Source organism: Cibotium barometz, chromosome 40 (assembly GCF_041138505.1).
Source record: "Cibotium barometz isolate CiBa-2024 chromosome 40, ASM4113850v1, whole genome shotgun sequence".
Taxonomy (NCBI): domain Eukaryota; kingdom Viridiplantae; phylum Streptophyta; class Polypodiopsida; order Cyatheales; family Cibotiaceae; genus Cibotium; species Cibotium barometz.
In genome coordinates this window covers 27,223,557-27,242,936 of record NC_141085.1, presented here as the reverse complement: position 1 = coordinate 27,242,936, position 19,380 = coordinate 27,223,557, and the positions used below count along the sequence as shown (strand labels likewise).

At 47.9% G+C, this 19,380-nt stretch overlaps 1 protein-coding gene across 8 annotated transcripts in view; it reads left to right on the top strand.

Moving 5' to 3' along the window:
- LOC147615368 (binding protein) overlaps nucleotides 1-19,380 on the top strand; it is a 188,326-nt gene that overhangs the window by 148,854 nt on the left and 20,092 nt on the right. For all 8 annotated transcript variants that reach the window (XR_015262839.1, XR_015262837.1, XR_015262836.1 and 5 more), the window contains 6 exons: nucleotides 14,134-14,355; nucleotides 14,569-15,036; nucleotides 15,121-15,477; nucleotides 15,566-16,018; nucleotides 16,100-16,146; nucleotides 16,725-16,818. Coding sequence is in view for 1 of the 8 variants with exons in the window: in XM_086779460.1 (XP_086635586.1) it covers nucleotides 14,134-14,355; nucleotides 14,569-15,036; nucleotides 15,121-15,477; nucleotides 15,566-16,018; nucleotides 16,100-16,146; nucleotides 16,725-16,818 (1,641 nt within the window). In the remaining 7 variants the exon portion in view is untranslated. The remainder of the gene's footprint in view (nucleotides 1-14,133; nucleotides 14,356-14,568; nucleotides 15,037-15,120; nucleotides 15,478-15,565; nucleotides 16,019-16,099; nucleotides 16,147-16,724; nucleotides 16,819-19,380) is intronic.

Here is a 19,380-nt window from a genome sequence, read left to right as displayed (position 1 = left end):
CCCTAATAAATCTGATGGCCTGACTGCCCTGCTCCAACTCATAGCCCATAGCAGGCCCTGACGAAGTCGACCAAGCAGCGGCACCCCATGTAAACACACCCTCTGGAGAGAGGGGGCCCAGAATACGCAGTATCCGCAGCCAAATCTGCTGTGCCTGAGGGCAGTCCCAAAGGCAATATCTCTGTGTCTCCATAGGGTGGCCGCATCGGACGCAGGCCGCCGGAAGACCGCTGTAAACAAGCCAAGTGCCAACTGCTGAGCCCCTGTGGGCGACCAGCCACTGAAAAGCCGAGATCCTGCGGGCCTGCCGACTAGCCCAGAGCCGAGCCCAGAAATCCTCCAGGAACTCCTGTGAGAGTCCCTGCAATCGCCAATGCCCCGCTGCCGCTGGAGAAACCGTGCTCCTCGCCGTCAAAATATGCCGTCCCAGCCGAACAGTATACTGGAAAAAGGTGATCTCTGTGGCCTCAAGGGATGCATAAGGATCATGCCACTCGTACTCCCCGGGGTCCCACTGTAGCCGGGCCAAGGGGCGCGCTGCATATGCCCATATGCGCCAATCCGGGAGCACATCAGCAGGGTCGGGGTCAATATGCCACTTCCGAGAAGCGGCAGCCACTACCCGAATCCTCTGAAAGGTGCACTCTGCAACTAAAGGCGACTCCACCTCCACTCTCTGGAGTCTGCCCTCATCCTGAATCTCATAGTAGAGGCATCTGCCATCCTCAGTGCTAGCTCTGACAGCAATCAGGATCTCCAACTGTGTAAAGGCTCCCATCCACCGTGGGGCCACTGGCTCGAGAGGTGTGAACCACTCCTCTGTAAGTGCCTCCTGAATATCATCCCTCATAATCAACCCCCCTCTGAAGTGACTCAGCCTCTCCACCTGGATCTCCTCTGGTAGACTGCAGAAAGCCTGCCAGTCTCCAAAACTACGAGCTGGGCCTGCCGCTAAAGGTCCCCAGGCTAGACGAGGCCGAGAACCCAGCATATGACCCTGCTCCGTACGAACCGCTGGGCTCCAGATGAGCGGCTGCCTGGCCCGCTCCTCAACACACGAAGGAGGCCGCTGAGAGAGCCCCGGTCTCAGCAGCTCCCAAGCTCTCAGGATACTCAAAGCAAATCTGTCCTCCCATCCTCTACTGAGGCCTGTCCTCCTCATCTCTATGACGATCCAGCGAATCTCTGGTGCCCAAGTACCCCCTGCAGGGGGCGCCCGATCCTGCAGTCGCTGCAAGAGGAGCTCTTTCCAAGGCTCAGCGCCTGGAAGCAACCCCCGAACAATGAGCTTCCCCAATAAGGCTCTACTCTGATCGACTGGATCTATAATGCCCAAACCGCCCTGAGCCATGCAACCTTTGCCCGAGCTGGCTGACCGTCCCGCCCAGACCACAGAAAGTTCTTGATCAGCCTCTGTACCTGGCTGATGCAAGAGCTCGAGAAAATCCAGCAAGACGTGATGTACCACATGGTCGCTAACAGCACCTGATTTGCCACCACCACCCTCCCAGCCAAGGATAGTCGAGCTGTACTCCAATACAATAGCTTCTTCCGAATGCTCAGAAGAAGCGGGGCAATCTGCTGCTCAGGTGACAAATCGAGGCCAATCTGGCATCCCAAATACCGCACTGCTGTGCCTGGAGGAATCCATCTAAAACCGGGGTCCGGGCTCCATGCCGGAGTGGGAGCACTACTGATCCAAAAGGCCACTGTCTTGCGCCAATTGATCAATGCTCCCGAAGCTGCACTAAAAACCTGGAGCGACTGCTCAGCTCGAATAAGATTGGCCTCTTGGCCATGCAAAAATAAGCCCGTGTCGTCTGCAAACTCAGCATCAAGCAAATCCTCTCCCCGGACTGGGAGCTGAAGTCCTCTCAAACCAACCTCCTCTGCCGTCAAATACATACTCATAGCCTCCGCAAAGAAGAGAAAAAGGAAAGGGGCGAGAGGACACCCCTGACGGACTGATCTGGTCAGCTCAAAACTCGGCCCCCGTCCTCCTGCAATCAGCACCTGGCTGCGAGCTGTGGAATACAGAGCTGCCACCCCTCTGATCCATCCTGGCTCAAAGCCCAGGCGAAGCATAGTGCCCTCTAAGAATCCCCAATCAACTCTATCGTATGCCTTCTCAAAATCGAGAAGCATCACGACCAAGTCCTCGCCAAGAAATCTAGCTCGGGCCGTCGCCTCCCAGAAAGTAAAGATGTTGTCAAGGATACTGCGCTCCTTGACAAATCCTGTCTGAGTAGCATGAATCAACTCCCCCAGGAAGGGCTGGATCCTCAAACTCAAGGCCTTTGCTAAGACCTTGTAGACAAAGGGAAAAAGATAGAGTCATCCTTACCTGTGTACCACTTCCTTTGCTTGCCTCTTGAACTCATTAAGCAAACCGGCGCTCTAATACCATGAGAAGAATGTGGGAAAGAGGGTTAGTGAGCTTGAGCTCCTTACGCAAGAAAAATTCTTTGCACACATACATAAGAATAGACAAGCACACAAGCAAGAGATGGATATATGAATTTTCTTCTTCCTTCTTCACTTCTCTATAACCATAACATAGAGATAATGGAAAGTACTGTACTACTAAAATATACAAGGTCCATAGTGTGAATCTCCCCGTCTATAAGGAAAAGTATCCTGCTACTAAGACATACAATGTCCATAGTATGAACCCTGGCTTTATAAGCGGGTGCTATATGAGAGTACATACTATAAGGGAAAGTACTCTACTCAGAAGAATGTGGGGGAGGGGGTGAGCTTGAGCTCCTTGCAAGTAAACAGACACAAGAGTACACAAGCACACAACAGAGATGTGGGTGGCTGAATTTTCTTCTATTCTCCTCTTCTCTTCTCACAACCATAGCGTACAAATAAGAGTGCATACTATAAGGAAAAATGTTCTCCTACTATAATATACAAAGGTCGGTCCATAGTGTGAACTCGACTAATGTGCTGGTACTATAACTATGTTATAACTCTAGTAAACCAAAATCATTGTTACACAACAGCTTGCAAGCCACTGGCAGCATTGTCATCCTGGCGTGTCACCCATAACCATAATTATCGTCACACAACAACAACCTGTAAACCACTGGCAGCATATCACCCATAATCTCACCAACCATGCTAGTGTGGAGTTATCATCTTGACATGTCACCCGTATCCATACTAGTTAAGTTCAATATCTCAACACTTCTCCTCGAGCTCAACTCCATACCCTGCACTCCAAGTAAGCTCTTGAACTTACAGAGCTTCTCTAAACCCAATGCCGTTGTAAAGATGTCAGATGCCTAATCCTCCATGCTAACATACACCAATCCACATCACCTGCTCTACCTCACAAAGTGATAATTTACCTTGATGTGCTTTGTTCTAGCATGATACAGTGGGTTACTCGTGCTGTGCATGTTGTCTATCCATGGACTAACCCATATCTGCCAATAGATTCTACAACCAAGCTATCTCACATGTTGCCATAGCAGCGCCCCTCTGTGCTCGACAAAGCAACCATTGGTTTCTTCTTGCTACTTCAACTAATAACAGCACTCCCAAAAAAGTAAACATAAAGCTGTTAGTAGATCTCCTATCTGAGACACTAGCATTCCAATTTGCATCTAGATATCTATGTACATGTGCCTATGGTGCAACATCATAGAAAAGTCCAAGTGTATTATGGACTTTATATACCTGAGTATCCTCCTAGTAGCCGCATCCAAGTGTCGCTTCCTCGAGGCCTGGATAAATTGACTCGCCAATCCAACATCATAGCTCAAATCTAGCCTAGTGATAGTCATGTAAATTAAGCTCCCTAGAATGTGCCTATACCTAGTAGGGTTCTCCAAAATATCACCTATATTTATAGCCAATTTTATGTTCTGCTCTCCAATGGCACTTAAATTGGCTTACAATATGTCATCCCATACTTGGACAGCATGTCCAAAGCATACTGCCTGTGCAAAAACCAAATGTCATCATGTGATCTAATCAGTTCGATACCTAGAAATTATCGTAGCTCACCTAAATCAATCATTTTGAACTTCCTCTTAAGGAGCATCTTCACCTCATAAATGTCACCATTGTCTCCTATGACAATCAAGTCATCAACATAGATGACAACTAGAACAATGACCATGTCAGTCTTTTTCACATAAAGTGGAAACTTTGCTATCGATACATGAATCCAATAGCGACAAGAATATCTTCTATCTTGTCTCACCATGCTCTAGGTGCCTGTTTTTCAAGTCATACAAGGGTTTACACAACTTACAAACAAACTTTGGGTGTGCATGGTCCATATATTCTTGTGGCTATACCATGTAGACCTCCTCTTGTAATTCACCATGTAGAAATACATTCTTTACATCCATCTGATGTAAAGACCATTTCTTAGCTGTAACCATAGCAATGAGTGGCCTCACGATTGTTGCTATCCTAGCAACAAGGCTGAAAGTCTCCTCATAATCAATGCCATAGGTCTGTGCATATGCCTTGGCTAACCAATCTTGCCTTGTACCTGCTCATAGACTCATCTTACTCTCTGGACCCACTTGCATCCAATTGCCTTCTTCTCCTTGGGCAAAGGCACCAACTCCCATGTCTCATTTACATCCAATGCAATCATCTCTTTATCCATGGCATCTTTCCAATGCTTATATCTAAGTGTATCCTCAAGACATGTGGGCTTCATCTCCAATCATTCATTATCAATGTGCTGAAATAAATACAATCTATCTAAACCACATGGCAGTGGTGGGAAGCTAAGAATGCAGTGCACTAGCTGGTGGATGAATTTTTTCATTGTTGCTTTGAAGAAACAAATATGATGCACTACCTTGCTCAATGGTTGCATCAATGCAACATTTTGAAAAGACTTGGGATTGATGCAAACTAACAAGCAACTCGTCGATTTATTTTTTGTGTTGCTATGGAAATGCATAGATGACTTTATGGAATAACATAAGACCAGAGTTTAAAATAATAATTTTGACTCTATGGAATGACATAAGACTAGAGTTAAACATAGACAACTTTATGGTATGACATAAAACTAGAGCTAAAAATTATGATTTTGAATGCTCATTAACATGGAAACAAGGATGTTGTTTAAAGTGCACCTATTAGAATTTTGATAGTAATTCTCAAGAATGAACTAAATGCTTGGATCCTTTAATATAGAAGAAGTCTCCCATAAATTCCTTACACATCATATAAACCAACATTAGTTGTAGTTGAAGCTAATCACTTTGATTACAACAAATGTGCATGTGAGTGGAGAAAAAAGAAGAAGAAAAAGACCATACACAAGGTATGGCAAAGAAGTGGCACAAGCCTCCCCTTAAAACTATAACTATAGGTGTTGGCAATCACAGGTTCAACCATGGAGCTATGAAGGATGAAATCTCTCCATGGTTGAGGAGGCCAAAGAAGAGAGAAAAGAGAGAGCAAGTTGGGCACAACACAAGGTGATTGTATTATGAATGAATGAGAATGAGATGAATGAACCACCAAGTATAATACCCTTTAATAGGCATTAAACCCTATCTTTTGACTCTAACTAAGAGGTTGTTCACACCTAGAGTGTTCACACCATGTTGGCTATAAACCTATGATCGGATGCCCGTATCCCCAATGTCACATGATATTTTGGTGTTTTTCTAACATCCTCTCTCAACAAAATATCCATGGCTACTATGACGCCAATGCTAGCTCTGATTACAAAGGTGTTTATGATGACCATCCAAGTGCCCGTAGGTCTTACTCATGGTGGTTTCCAATACCAGTTAATGATAGCAGATGCTAGACATCTAGTTATGATTACAATTCACTTAGGATAGAGGGATGACCACAGGTGGGCAGGCCATGGCTGATTTGGAAAGCCACCTATGCCTTTTATAACATCAAGGCTATATAATAAATCCAAAAAAAGTCCAAAAGATTTAGATTTTGGGGGACGACCCGAACAGAGAAGGCTTGACTCAACATAAAATAGGAATTAGAAATAAACCTCCTTGATGACCAATATGCTGATGAAGATCTTCTTGGTGTAGCTCGTAATGTCGATGTTGCTCTTGATCTTCTTCATGTCGATGTAGATCTTGATGTTGAGGTAAGCCTTGGTCTTCTTCATCCTTGATTTCATTGTGTAATGAATTCCATGTAGGCAAAAATAGATCTTATTCTCAATGTGTTCATAAAGCCTGACATGATGATGATGCATGTTCCTTCGAAATGATAATGCATTGAATCTTCTTAAGGAGGTCTTAGCCTTATCAATGGCCAGTGTCTTTCCCTTGTACAAATGATTTATGAGCATGATAGATGTGGTATAAGAAGCATATAAGCTTAGAAATCCCATTGTCCTTGACAATGCTGATACAGATTTATACCCGATTTTGGATTAACAAATTGACTACTCAAATCAAGGGACAAATCTCATTGGATAATTTGCAGCAGTTTAGCAACCCTTGAATGTGAGATATGAACCATTAATGGCCCTAAAAACCTCAAATGATTAGCACTAATCAAGGTATTAGTGAATGCGATTTTTTGTTGATTGAGAAAAAAATATCCTGATTTGGAGAGCACCGTTAGAGGGGAAAATCAAAGGGCTTTCTTGATATGAACCTTTAGCAAGTAAAAGCAAGTCTCCAATTGTATTATTGAACCCTCAATGGTCCAAGAACATAAGAATTAGTGCCGATTAATCACTGATTAGAATAGGCAATTTACTGTTTGTAGTGCAAAAGAAGGGGCGCTTTGGAGCTTTTAATTGAAGGCCTTTCACAAATCTTTTTAAAAAATTCTTCAAGCAGCACTCATAGCAATATATCTATTTGAGTTTTAAGCCCATAATCATGAGATTAACACTTTTGCAAGCTCTGTATGAGAAACGGTATCCTAGCTACCACCTAGTCTATCCACCATGGTCTCCAGCATATTAAAGTCACTCCCCATACACCTAAAATTGACTTGTGGGAAGCCTTGCCGAATCATGCTCTAGAAGTCCGCTCGACATGCCATGGAGTTATGGGCGTAAATGTTGAGGAGGCCCACCTGTTCCTTCCCAAGTCTGATCATCACCCACTGTGCCCTCCCTGGAACTATGGTGCCTGAGTCCACCATTGGAAGAAGCTGCTCACTAACTGAGATACTACTCCACCGTGGATCCCAGACGGGCCAAAGGTGGGTGACTTAAAGGTGTGGCTTGTCCCTTGCAAATTCTTCCCACATTTGCGGTTACAACAGTTGACAAGTGATGCTCATGAAGAAAGAGAATGTAAGTAGAGCCTCCCACTAAGGCTTTCTGTAGCTCCTCATGGAGGAATTCTCGCCTAGAGTGGCACTATGGACCACCTAATCCGTGAATGTTCCAAGAGGCCATTTGCATCAAAGGGGTCTAGTGGGGTGAGATCTGTCTGAGCTGCCCTCCACCCTGTGAGACTTGGGCGAGGGTTTGGATGGCAAGTAGTCACAGTCTATCCCAGTGTGCTCCATGTGGGCCCACCCGTCGTAGCTCGGTTGTATGCATAAATTGGGCTCCATCTATCACAGTAGAGGTACCCATAGGAGGAGGGGAGGCCGGAGGGTGACCGCCAATGATACATGAAGGTACATGAAGAGGATCACCTCCAAAGACGAGCTCCATACAGGTCGGAGGGTGGCGGTGGCGCTGAGTCCGCTGTCTCCACTCTGCGGGGGGGAAGGGGCTGGACCGGCGTGCAGAGCTTGCCTAGAGGCAGGAGAAGGTGGAGAGGAAGGGAGGCAGGAGGGAATTGAAGGAGGCTTCGGGGCAAAATGGATGCGAGGCGCACAAGTGGCAGTGGGTGCCAGATGTGCGGAAAACAAGGGCAGGGTCTCAGCAGCCCTCTAACGGTGATCTCCCCCCCCCCCCCCCCCCCGCACACACACACACACCCACACACAATCCAGAAACCGTTACCTCATCAAGATCCCCAGGCTTTTAGTTTCCTGAGAGGCTCTCTGATCCTTCAGAGCTTTCGGCAGGCCCGACTTCACAGCCCCTGCCTCCCCACCACCCCGACAAGCGAACCCTTGAGGAAAATATAGTCCACTGGTTATCTCATGACTTGAGGGGGGCCAGCAGGGGGGCGCTCTAGAGGTGAGGAAAAGGGTGGGGGCGGAGGGGGGGATGGGAAGATCAAATGAGGGAAGCACCGAAGTGGGAGGGGTGGGGTAACCAAGGAAGAAGGAAAGGGAGGAGGCTGCGCAGCGGAGGAGGGAGATGATCCTGCAAAAGGGGAGGATGGTCTTCGCTCCTGTCCTTGAGAGGATACCTGCTGCTCTGCTGCGGAATCATATCCTGTCCTTGTGAGGATACCTGCTGCTCTGCTGCGGAATCATATCCACTTGAGAAACGATGGGGGGGAGATGGGGCACTGAAAAATGGCACCAAATCAATCTGTGAGACCGGTCTTTAGGCGGTACGTGATACTGGGACCCTCTGGTGTGCGGGTGGGGCCTTTGCTCCAAACGGATACTCCTGCGATAAATGCCCATAACAGCTCTTTGACACGACCGTTTCTACCTGGGCCCCTTTAGGCTGTCTTGCCTAGCAGCATTTTGTTGCTCTGGCAGGGTGCTCTCACCACTTTGTGTGGGGGAGGGAGCTGGACCGACGTGTGGAGCTCGCCTAGCCTAGCAATGAGGGCAAGCTCTGGCAAGGTGACCCATGCGCCAGCAAATAAAGCACGGGCTTGGAAGGCTTGAGTACTCCACCTGCTGAAGAATGGATCCCCCGGCATCTAAGAGGGATGACATGTGGTACTGTCTCCAAAGAGGGAATACTGATGCAGAGTGAAGGAATCCCAGCCACCTACGCTAGCATCGAGGCGGCTGGGGATTCCAACACTTTACCTATTGTTCTTCCAATGACATGGAGAAGCGAATGGTATTCCTTCTTGAGGCCTTGAAAACAGATTGTGACCGGCAATCTGGATACCCCAGCAAGAGGGTTGGTTGAAACCGTGCTGCCAACATGTGAAGAATGCCTAGGCTGTGCACAACGGAACGGTCCGAGGCTGTTGAAGTGTCAAACTCCACCTGGTAGTAGCCACGCCCAATGATATGGAGGTCTATGATCTTGTCCGGCTCGCCAAAGAGGCTGGCCTGGAGCAAGTCACAAAGCTGGCTGTGCGCTGGGCGGCTACCCTAGAGGCCTTGAGGGAGGCTACTGTTGAAGCTAAGAGCTGGAGGACCGCTTCGGAGAAGAGGCGGGGGCGGCAGCCTCAGTCAGGGACTACGGAGCAGTTGTCAAGTGCCATGGAGTCCTCCTAAAGGGGTGAGCACCAAAGGAGCGGATCCTCTGGGGTGCGGGTGGGGCCTTTGCTCCAAACGGATACTCCTGCGATAAATGCCCATAACAGCTCTTTGACACGACCGTTTCTACCTGGGCCCCTTTAGGCTGTCTTGCCTAGCAGCATTTTGTTGCTCGGCAGGGTGCTCTCACCACTTTGTGTGGGGGAGGGAGCTGGACCGACGTGTGGAGCTCGCCTAGCCTAGCAATGAGGGCAAGCTCTGGCAAGGTGACCCATGCGCCAGCAAATAAAGCACGGGCTTGGAAGGCTTGAGTACTCCACCTGCTGAAGAATGGATCCCCCGGAGGCATCTAAGAGGGATGACATGTGGTACTGTCTCCAAAGAGGGAATACTGATGCAGAGTGAAGGAATCCCAGCCACCTACGCTAGCATCGAGGCGGCTGGGGATTCCAACACTTTACCTATTGTTCTTCCAATGACATGGAGAAGCGAATGGTATTCCTTCTTGAGGCCTTGAAAACAGATTGTGACCGGCAATCTGGATACCCCAGCAAGAGGGTTGGTTGAAACCGTGCTGCCAACATGTGAAGAATGCCTAGGCTGTGCACAACGGAACGGTCCGAGGCTGTTGAAGTGTCAAACTCCACCTGGTAGTAGCCACGCCCAATGATATGGAGGTCTATGATCTTGTCCGGCTCGCCAAAGAGGCTGGCCTGGAGCAAGTCACAAAGCTGGCTGTGCGCTGGGCGGCTACCCTAGAGGCCTTGAGGGAGGCTACTGTTGAAGCTAAGAGCTGGAGGACCGCTTCGGAGAAGAGGCGGGGGCGGCAGCCTCGGTCAGGGACGACGGAGCAGTTGTCAAGTGCCATGGAGTCCTCCTGAAGGGGTGAGCACCAAAGGAGCGGACCCTCTGGGGTGCGGGTGGGGCCTTTGCTCCAAACGGATACTCCTGCGATAAATGCCCATAACAGCTCTTTGACACGACCGTTTCTACCTGGGCCCCTTTAGGCTGTCTTGCCTAGGAGCATTTTGTTGCTCTGGCAGGGTGCTCTCACCACTTTGTGTGGGGGAGGGAGCTGGACCGACGTGTGGAGCTCGCCTAGCCTAGCAATGAGGGCAAGCTCTGACAAGGTGACCCATGCGCCAGCAAATAAAGCACGGGCTTGGAAGGCTTGAGTTCTCCACCTGCTGAAGAATGGATCCCCCGGAGGCATCTAAGAGAGATGACATGTGGTACTGTCTCCAAAGAGGGAATACTGATGCAGAGTGAAGGAATCCCAGCCACCTACGCTAGCATCGAGGCGGCTGGGGATTCCAACACTTTACCTATTGTTCTTCCAATGACATGGAGAAGCGAATGGTATTCCTTCTTGAGGCCTTGAAAACAGATTGTGACCGGCAATCTGGATACCCCAGCAAGAGGGTTGGTTGAAACCGTGCTGCCAACATGTGAAGAATGCCTAGGCTGTGCACAACGGAACGGTCCGAGGCTGTTGAAGTGTCAAACTCCACCTGGTAGTAGCCACGCCCAATGATATGGAGGTCTATGATCTTGTCCGGCTCGCCAAAGAGGCTGGCCTGGAGCAAGTCACAAAGCTGGCTGTGCGCTGGGCGGCTACCCTAGAGGCCTTGAGGGAGGCTACTGTTGAAGCTAAGAGCTGGAGGACCGCTTCGGAGAAGAGGCGGGGGCGGCAGCCTCGGTCAGGGACGACGGAGCAGTTGTCAAGTGCCATGGAGTCCTCCTGAAGGGGTGAGCACCAAAGGAGCGGACCCTCTGGGGTGCGGGTGGGGCCTTTGCTCCAAACGGATACTCCTGCGATAAATGCCCATAACAGCTCTTTGACACGACCGTTTCTACCTGGGCCCCTTTAGGCTGTCTTGCCTAGCAGCATTTTGTTGCTCTGGCAGGGTGCTCTCACCACTTTGTGTGGGGGAGGGAGCTGGACCGACGTGTGGAGCTCGCCTAGCCTAGCAATGAGGGCAAGCTCTGGCAAGGTGACCCATGCGCCAGCAAATAAAGCACGGGCTTGGAAGGCTTGAGTACTCCACCTGCTGAAGAATGGATCCCCCGGAGGCATCTAAGAGATGACATGTGGTACTGTCTCCAAAGAGGGAATACTGATGCAGAGTGAAGGAATCCCAGCCACCTACGCTAGCATCGAGGCGGCTGGGGATCCCAACACTTTACCTATTGTTCTTCCAATGACATGGAGAAGCGAATGGTATTCCTTCTTGAGGCCTTGAAAACAGATTGTGACCGGCAATCTGGATACCCCAGCAAGAGGGTTGGTTGAAACCGTGCTGCCAACATGTGAAGAATGCCTAGGCTGTGCACAACGGAACGGTCCGAGGCTGTTGAAGTGTCAAACTCCACCTGGTAGTAGCCACGCCCAATGATATGGAGGTCTATGACCTTGTCCGGCTCGCCAAAGCTGGCTGTGCGCTGGGCGGCTACCCTAGAGGCCGTGAGGGAGGCTACTGTTGAAGCTAAGAGCTGGAGGACCGCTTCGGAGAAGAGGCGGGGGCGGCAGCCTCGGTCAGGGACGACGGAGCAGTTGTCAAGTGCCATGGAGTCCTCCTGAAGGGGTGAGCACCAAAGGAAGCCGACACCTGCCGAAATGAAGCAGTCTGAAAGCTAAAAACGTGCTGCAAAAACAATTGCAGGGTAGGGGGGCACTTGAAGAGGGGGCAAGGCATGGGGGTCACGGGGGGAGAGGGAGGTGATAATGAGACGGGAGAAGGCGGAGAGAAAAAGGAACGAAGGGGGACGAAGGAGGCAGTGGGACGAAGAGAGGCTGGGCGGGCAGCAGGGGGAAGCGGGTGAAGTGGCAGGCAGAGAGCAGGAGGGTGGCAAAAAGATGAGGAGGAAGGTGGGCAAAGAGGGCAGCAGCACAGGTGGACGAAACAGGGCAGCGGCGCAAAAACAGGGTGGACAGGTGGAGGCAGGGGGTGCGAAGGCCTGGCGGGAAGCAAAGGGGGCGCAGGGCTGAGGTAGGGGGCTGGCGTACATACACGCAAGGAGAGGGAGGCGACTACACATGTGCATGGGAGCTCCAGTCTGTAGTGTTTGTCAGCATTTATTCCATCACATCTTTTGACCTTTGGGGTTGATAATAGGACTCAAATACATAATCAAAACCGCAATTGGCATTTGCGTAATTGTGATTCCAAAAGCTCAGAAGCGGCTTTATGGTCAACTCAGGTAGCCGTAGAAGTTAGCATGAAGACCATCCCTAAGGTAAATCAGCTTTAGATAAAATCAGACCACACACAAAGATCCCTCTTCTTGCATAATTGTGACCTTTGATTGTGGTGTAGTGTAGGCATACCATTGAATGGACTACAGATATTATCGGTATCAGCTACCATCATCTTCTAGGCCAATGCACTTGTTAGAACTTCTAAAAAATGTGCACTTTGTCTGCCTTTTTGAGATTTTAAAATAAGGATGCCTTTTCTGTGGTGCCATAAAGTGTGAACCAACCTCTGTAATATTTTAAGCAAAATAGTAATTAGTGATTGAGGAAGACCCCTCGGGACTTGTAAAGCTGACCGGCTGCCAACCCATCTCCGGGGGAAATAGCTCAGTTGGTTAGAGTGCTGGTCTGTCATGCCAGAAGTTGCGGGACACAGGAGATTTCTGTTAGCTGCCGCCGGAAGTTGCAACATCATTATAAGACTTGAGAAGGGAGTTGGGATGGTGCTTCAAAAAGAGTGTTACATGGCTTGTAACAGAGTAGCCAAAAATATATATATGTAAGGAAAACTACATGAATGAACTGTGTCAAGGATAGGGGATAAAAGCATGGGTAGAGATACACATAGCCCCAGTAGACACAGTGTGTGCATGAGTAAGGGGTACCTCCTAGCCATATATCCTCTGGTCATGAGCGTCAGCAATAAGTTCCTTCTGATCAATTTTGGTTGGGATAGTAGCATGACGACTCTAAATTGTAGCTGCGTGTCTCTCTACTGGTCACCTGGAGGCTGGGTTTGGGCCTAGGACGCCAGCCAGGTTGCATTGTCTATCCTTACTCCAGTAGGGGCCTTTGCTCAACTGTGAAAAAGTCTTGAATGGGCGGCACACATGGGAGGTATTCTGGTAAGTCCTGGATCTGGTAGATCACCCAATCGTGAATTTTTGTCTGTCCTGAAAGCTCCTAGATATAACCATTTGTTTTCTGTTTATGAGCTTCAGCAATTAGTTCCTTTGGATGGAGGATAGGCCTGTCTTTTCCTGGTAGCGAGTGGATGGAGGATAGGCCTGTCTTTTCCTGGTAGCGAGTGGATGCCTAGATTGGACATCTGATTACTACTACTTAAGCAGCAGGATCTTTCCATTGTCTAGTAGGTGGCCTCAGAGCTGTTGTGAAAAAATGCTTTTACGGGATCAGGACTTTGAGGGCTTGTACATTTTGTGCACTGTACACAGGGTACTTAGTTTACTTAATATTCTTAGCCAACATGCCAGTCTTAGGATCGAAGGTGCCAACAAACCTGTTCTTGTATTTCCATCACTGGTCATAAGACTTATCATCCAAGCAGTTGACACTGAACATTCGACACTAAAGAGCAACCTTAATCTTCATCATGAAACTTTATCAGATGATTCATAGAGTGCAGAAGACAACACCAAGAGCCTTGTTTTTGCAGGCTGCACTGCCTTTGCATGGCAGTGCCTGGTGCACAGGCCCAGGTGCATGCACAAGCTACATCATCTTGTACTGACCTGTAAAGGCTAATCAAATCATTCTTTCTTTGTCCTTGAAAAACGTATTTTGACTGGTTGTTTAGATTTCGTGGAACTGACTAATTTTTTGGCGGTGTTTTTGGGTTTTTGAATTTGGTGCGATGGCAGGTAAAGGAAGAGAAAAGCTTTCTCAAATCTGTGATTGCAGAACGTTCCAGTGAAGTTTATTTGTCGAGCTCTGAGATGAAGGATGCAGAGGAGTTTGGAAAATCAAATCTGAAATTTCTGGAAGACCAGCTGCAAAGTACCATGAGTGTTCTATGCTCAAGTGACTCTTCACGAACTGCAGCAGTTCAGTTGGCCTATGAGGAAGATCAGCAAGCTGTCACTGTAAGTTTTAGCACCGTTATTTTCAGTGCTTGAGAGCTGGTTAGAGTCTTATGAGCTCAAAAGAACTCTTTACAGCCCTTGAGGGCTTGTCTTTACTCTTAATGCCTTATAATGGCTCCAAAGGAGTTTAAAAAGAGCTCTATAAAGGAGTTCAAAAACAGCTCTTTATAGCTTACAAGACCTTGGGCTTACTGTACATTTTGTTGGCAACAGAACCAATGGTGCCATATGTTCCGGCATTTAACAGACGAACGTGGACCCTGGTCCACAACCCCATTTCCAAGTGATGTTCAAATTTCATGGAAGCTGGATAAATCCGAGGATCCATGGCGGCGGAGATTGAAGTTGAAACGGAACTATCACTTTGATGGGCAGCTCATTCACCCACAAGAAGGGTGTGAAACAGCTGATACCTCATTAGCTGTTACTGAAAAGGTGACAAATTTTGATACCCTTCTAGAAACGTCAAAGTTGTTGCTGAAAGGCTTGCGTGGCATAAGTGAGGAAGAGGTACCTGATACAACAGATGAGGAGAAAGATATGTTAGAAGAGGATACGAGTACTAGTAAACCAGAAATAACAGGAATTGCATCTCCAGAACCATACAACATTGGGGAGGAAGCGTCCACATCTCAGCCAGAACAAGGCACAACCAAGACAGAGGAAGAAGTAATAGATGAGGTATACTTTGCTCTTATCACATGGCTACTTATGCTTTTGAGTACAGGTTTTTGTTTGAATGCATAATTCTTGATCTTGGCACAGGTACTTCACTCCAGCGTTTGTGTTTTGGTGACACCCAAGAGGAAACTAGCAGGTCGCTTGGAGATAATGGGAGACTGCCTCCATTTTTATGGGGATTTTTTGGTGGAAGGAACAGGAGGATCATCTGTATTCACTTCTTCTGGCCAACTCAACTGTTCTGAGCATGTAGCAATTGATTCGTTTGAAAAGGGAGTGAATAAATTTCGCACGGATTTGAAGGATGGAAGTAAGGAACGTGTTACCATGGAGACTGAAAAGGGGAACACACATGAGAGGATTGACAACGTGCAACCCGCTGGGGTAGTACAAGGAGGGTCCAAAAACATCAAGCGCCATCGTCGGTGGGATCTCCTTAAGGTGCTGTAGCTAGCTTATCAAGACCTTGTGGCCCATTATCTATTTATTAAAGCACTTCCTTAGCTGATCTCAAGGTGTTTCACTTCAGGTCAAGGCAGTTCATGGAACACGATATCTTCTGCAGTACACTGCTTTGGAGCTATTCTTTGACAACTCGATCCCTCCGGTTTTCCTGAACTTTCCTTCACAAAAACTTGCCAAAGATGTTGGGTTAAAGATTATCTCGCTCAGAAACAGTTTCCTATCAGGGAAAGCAAGCTCTAGAGAAAAAATGGAGAACAAGTTTTTTGTTGACAAAAGGTTGGCCCTGGAGCTTGCTGACAGATACAGGGATCATTGGCGGAGACGAGAGATCAACAACTTTGAGTATTTGATGCACTTGAACACACTTTCTGGCCGGTCTTATAATGACCTTACGCAATATCCTGTTTTCCCTTGGATTATATCTGATTACACTTCTGAGGCTTTGGATTTGAACTCTGCTTCTTCTTTTCGTGACCTTTCCAAGCCTGTTGGTGCATTGGATGTAAAACGATTTGAGGTAAGGGGGGTCTGCCCTGCTGTCTTCCCATAATGTCTTGGATGATGACTGGTTCTCTCATCTAATTGATTCTGTATCTAGGTTTTCGAAGAACGGTTTCAAAATTTCAGTGATCCAGACATTCCCAGGTAACATCTACACTGGTGTGCTGTCCACTAGCAACCTCTATTGGGTGGGGCATTTGCGTGTATGGGTATTTCGTAGTGGCAGCCTGCAAAGCACTTGCCCTTCACTGCTTTGGTCTTGAGTCATCCTTAGTGGCAGCCTGCAAAGCACTTGCCATTCACTGTTTGATGTTGAGTCATCCTTAGAGATTTAAGCCACTCATGCACTAGGCCTTCTTGGATACCATCATATGTGTTGGCAGAACTGAAGGAGGAACATGTATAGGAGCTATTGCCCTAAGCAGGTGTTTGGGTAGTTCGAGTTTTAGTCCCATGATTTCTTAATATTTATGGCTTCACTAGTGTCATGGTTTCCTCATGCCATTTACGTGAGCAGTGGGCATTCGTTACATGTATTAAGGGCATTCGTTACATGTATTAAGGGCACCATACATGCTCCCTCCTTTAAGACATGTTATGGAACGACCGTGTTATCCCAATCAATACTGTTTAATGGTCAACAAAAGCCAAAGGGTGGCATTAGAAGCCCTTTGAGATGCTCTTCAGGTTTTGATGTTGTGCACCTGTTTTCACCTTCACAGCTTCTTCTATGGATCACATTATTCAAGCATGGGTATTGTACTCTTTTATTTGTTGCGGTTGGAACCATTCACATCCCTCCATCGAAACCTGCAGGTAGTTTCTTTCCTTTCTACAGTTTCTGATCGTTTCTAGTAATGCTTTGGATATGCTGTCCTCCTTTTTCTCAAGTGCAATACCTAAATCTCTGAAATGTGCGATTGCAGAGATTGAAAAGTTTTTTGCGTTCTAGAAAATGCTTCAAAAAGCATTCAATTATAGTGTTACCATTATCACTTGTCATTATGTGCTGCTTATTTTTCATATGTGCTCAAAATCATAGCAAGTTATTCTGACAGTTCGTCACTGTGTCATCGTGCATCTCTGTTGCTGCCCAATCCTGCTCAATTATTTATCCCCTATCTTTTTCTCACATGTATAACGCTCTTCTTGCACGAGAAGCAGTTCGCAGCTTTCCAGGAGTTTAAAATCTTGACTCTTGAATCAGTAGTTCGTAGAGTACTGGAAGGGATTGATTACTTCTTTCATGTCAGGATTCTCATGGGTTTACAGTAGTATTTCCAGTTTGAGGTTTCAGAGCAGTGAAAGTAAGGATTAGGGTTTCCCTAGGGTTTTCACAGGTTAGGGTTAGGGTGCAGGTGAGGGTTAGGGTTGGGGCTAAGTTTAGCGTTACGAAGGAGGTGGCTACGCAAGCTAGTGTTATGGTTGCAGGTAGGGCATGGCGAGAGGGTTAGGGTTACAGGCATGGAAAAGGAGAAGAAAGCATAGTTGCACGCAATGGAAACGGCAACCGAAACGGATGATGAAACAGCTAGGAACTAGGAAACAGAAACGGCTAGGAAACGGCACATTTATAACATTATCTAGTAGATGTAAATAGAAATGATGAAAAAAAGTTCAAAGAAGTAGAGGAGAAACTTAGGATTTAAAACTTACCAAGGGAAAATCATAGAGAAATCCTTAGGTGAGATTAGGAAATGGGAAAACGGAAACGGAACTGGAGTTTCCGCAACTTTTGGTTAATGGAAGAATGAAAGAAAGAAAGATGTTGATGTCTATGAAATGCCGGAAAGGTCAGTGAGACTCAAAAGATGTTACATGTTATCCATGAGAAAGAAAGTTGTATTAACGTCTTCAAAAGCCCAAAATGACCTATGAGACCAAAAGGTTACATCATATCCATGAGGTACATAATCTTGGGTACAAAATAAGATAACAAAAATCTAAAACTTTAAAATCTGATCTAGGTACATGAGCGGAGAGCGCTCATATCACGCTAATACATCCCTCAGGGGCCGCTCTGACATGGTGCTCAAGGTGGTAAAACTGAGCTGGCACGAGAAGGTCCTCCGATAATGGGAGATGATGGCCCGGATCTTCCTGTGGTGGCGTGGATGTGGGCGAGGGCCATGGGGTCTAGGGCGTCGAGCTTTGCATAACTCAGTGGCTCTGTCGAGTGTCACACCTCTCGGCCGAGCTCCTACACTAGCTTGTGGTCTGGGTATGATGGGTGGATCGGCCCTCGGAGTGCTGGTATGGAAGAAGTCAGTGAGAGCTCTCTGTGCTAGTCCTCAAGCAAGTACAGCTGATCTGGATCTCACTAAGGACTCCCTGTGTCTACGGAGCTCTAGAAGAAAAAGTCCCAGGCATCTCTGATCCGGGAAGTCCATGATCCTGGAAAGTGTCCGAACCCAGCTCGGAAGAGGCAGCAGAACCTCCCCCGAATCTCATAGTACACGGGGCATCGGCATATGTAATGGTCCTCTGTCTCGGGCTCTGTGTGACAGAGCTGGCATATCCTGTCCTCTGGTGCGGCCGCCCTAGGCCCATATCTGGCAGTCTCCACTCTCAGTTGGCGGGACGAGGTGCGGATTTGGCCGATCGCACATCTCACCCCAAAGGATAGGTGTATGTCCATGTAGCGTAGACGGATGATGAACCCATCCTCTCCAGGCATAGGAGGTGATCTCTGTAGAAGGCCATCTTTGTCCCCAGTGGACGACTAGGTGAACTCCATGTCCTGTGAGTATCCAGTTTGACAATGTCCTTCTTGATAACCCTGTTCCGCTTTGTGCGGCTGAGAGCGAATGACGGGGCTTCCATGTTGTACTGGAAGGGGGGGAGTGCCTCCATCTGCATACCGTCCATGCCAAACCAAGTGCCCACCTGTGCATACCAGCACTCTGTATCTCCCTAAGTGTCAACTGTCTCGAGGACTCCAGGGCTAGCCAGGGGTATCTATCAAGTGGAAGCTCCTATAGCCTATGCCAGTATGTCACTGTCTGGAATAGAGCCTCTGTGTGACTATCGGTGCAGCGCCCATCTCTGCCCGCACAATCTCATGTGGCACTGATGGTTTACACTCCTAATCATGTGTGAGATCATCGCCACTAGGGGCCTCTCCATCGGCTTCCACCCATCATATACCTCCTCTGTATCTGTCTTGACCGGCTCTCTCCTTCCCTTTTTTTTTTTTTCCCGGAAAAACGATCCTTCTATTAGTTAATGAGAAAACGCCATAAGGCTACAAAGCTCACCTCTCAAGGAGGGATAAAAAACACAGTGAACACCTGAGCTCCACCCCCGTGGCTGGCCGCTCTCTGGGGGGGGGCTACCTAGTAGTACATGTGGGAGGTGAGAAAAGCCAAACTGGAGGCC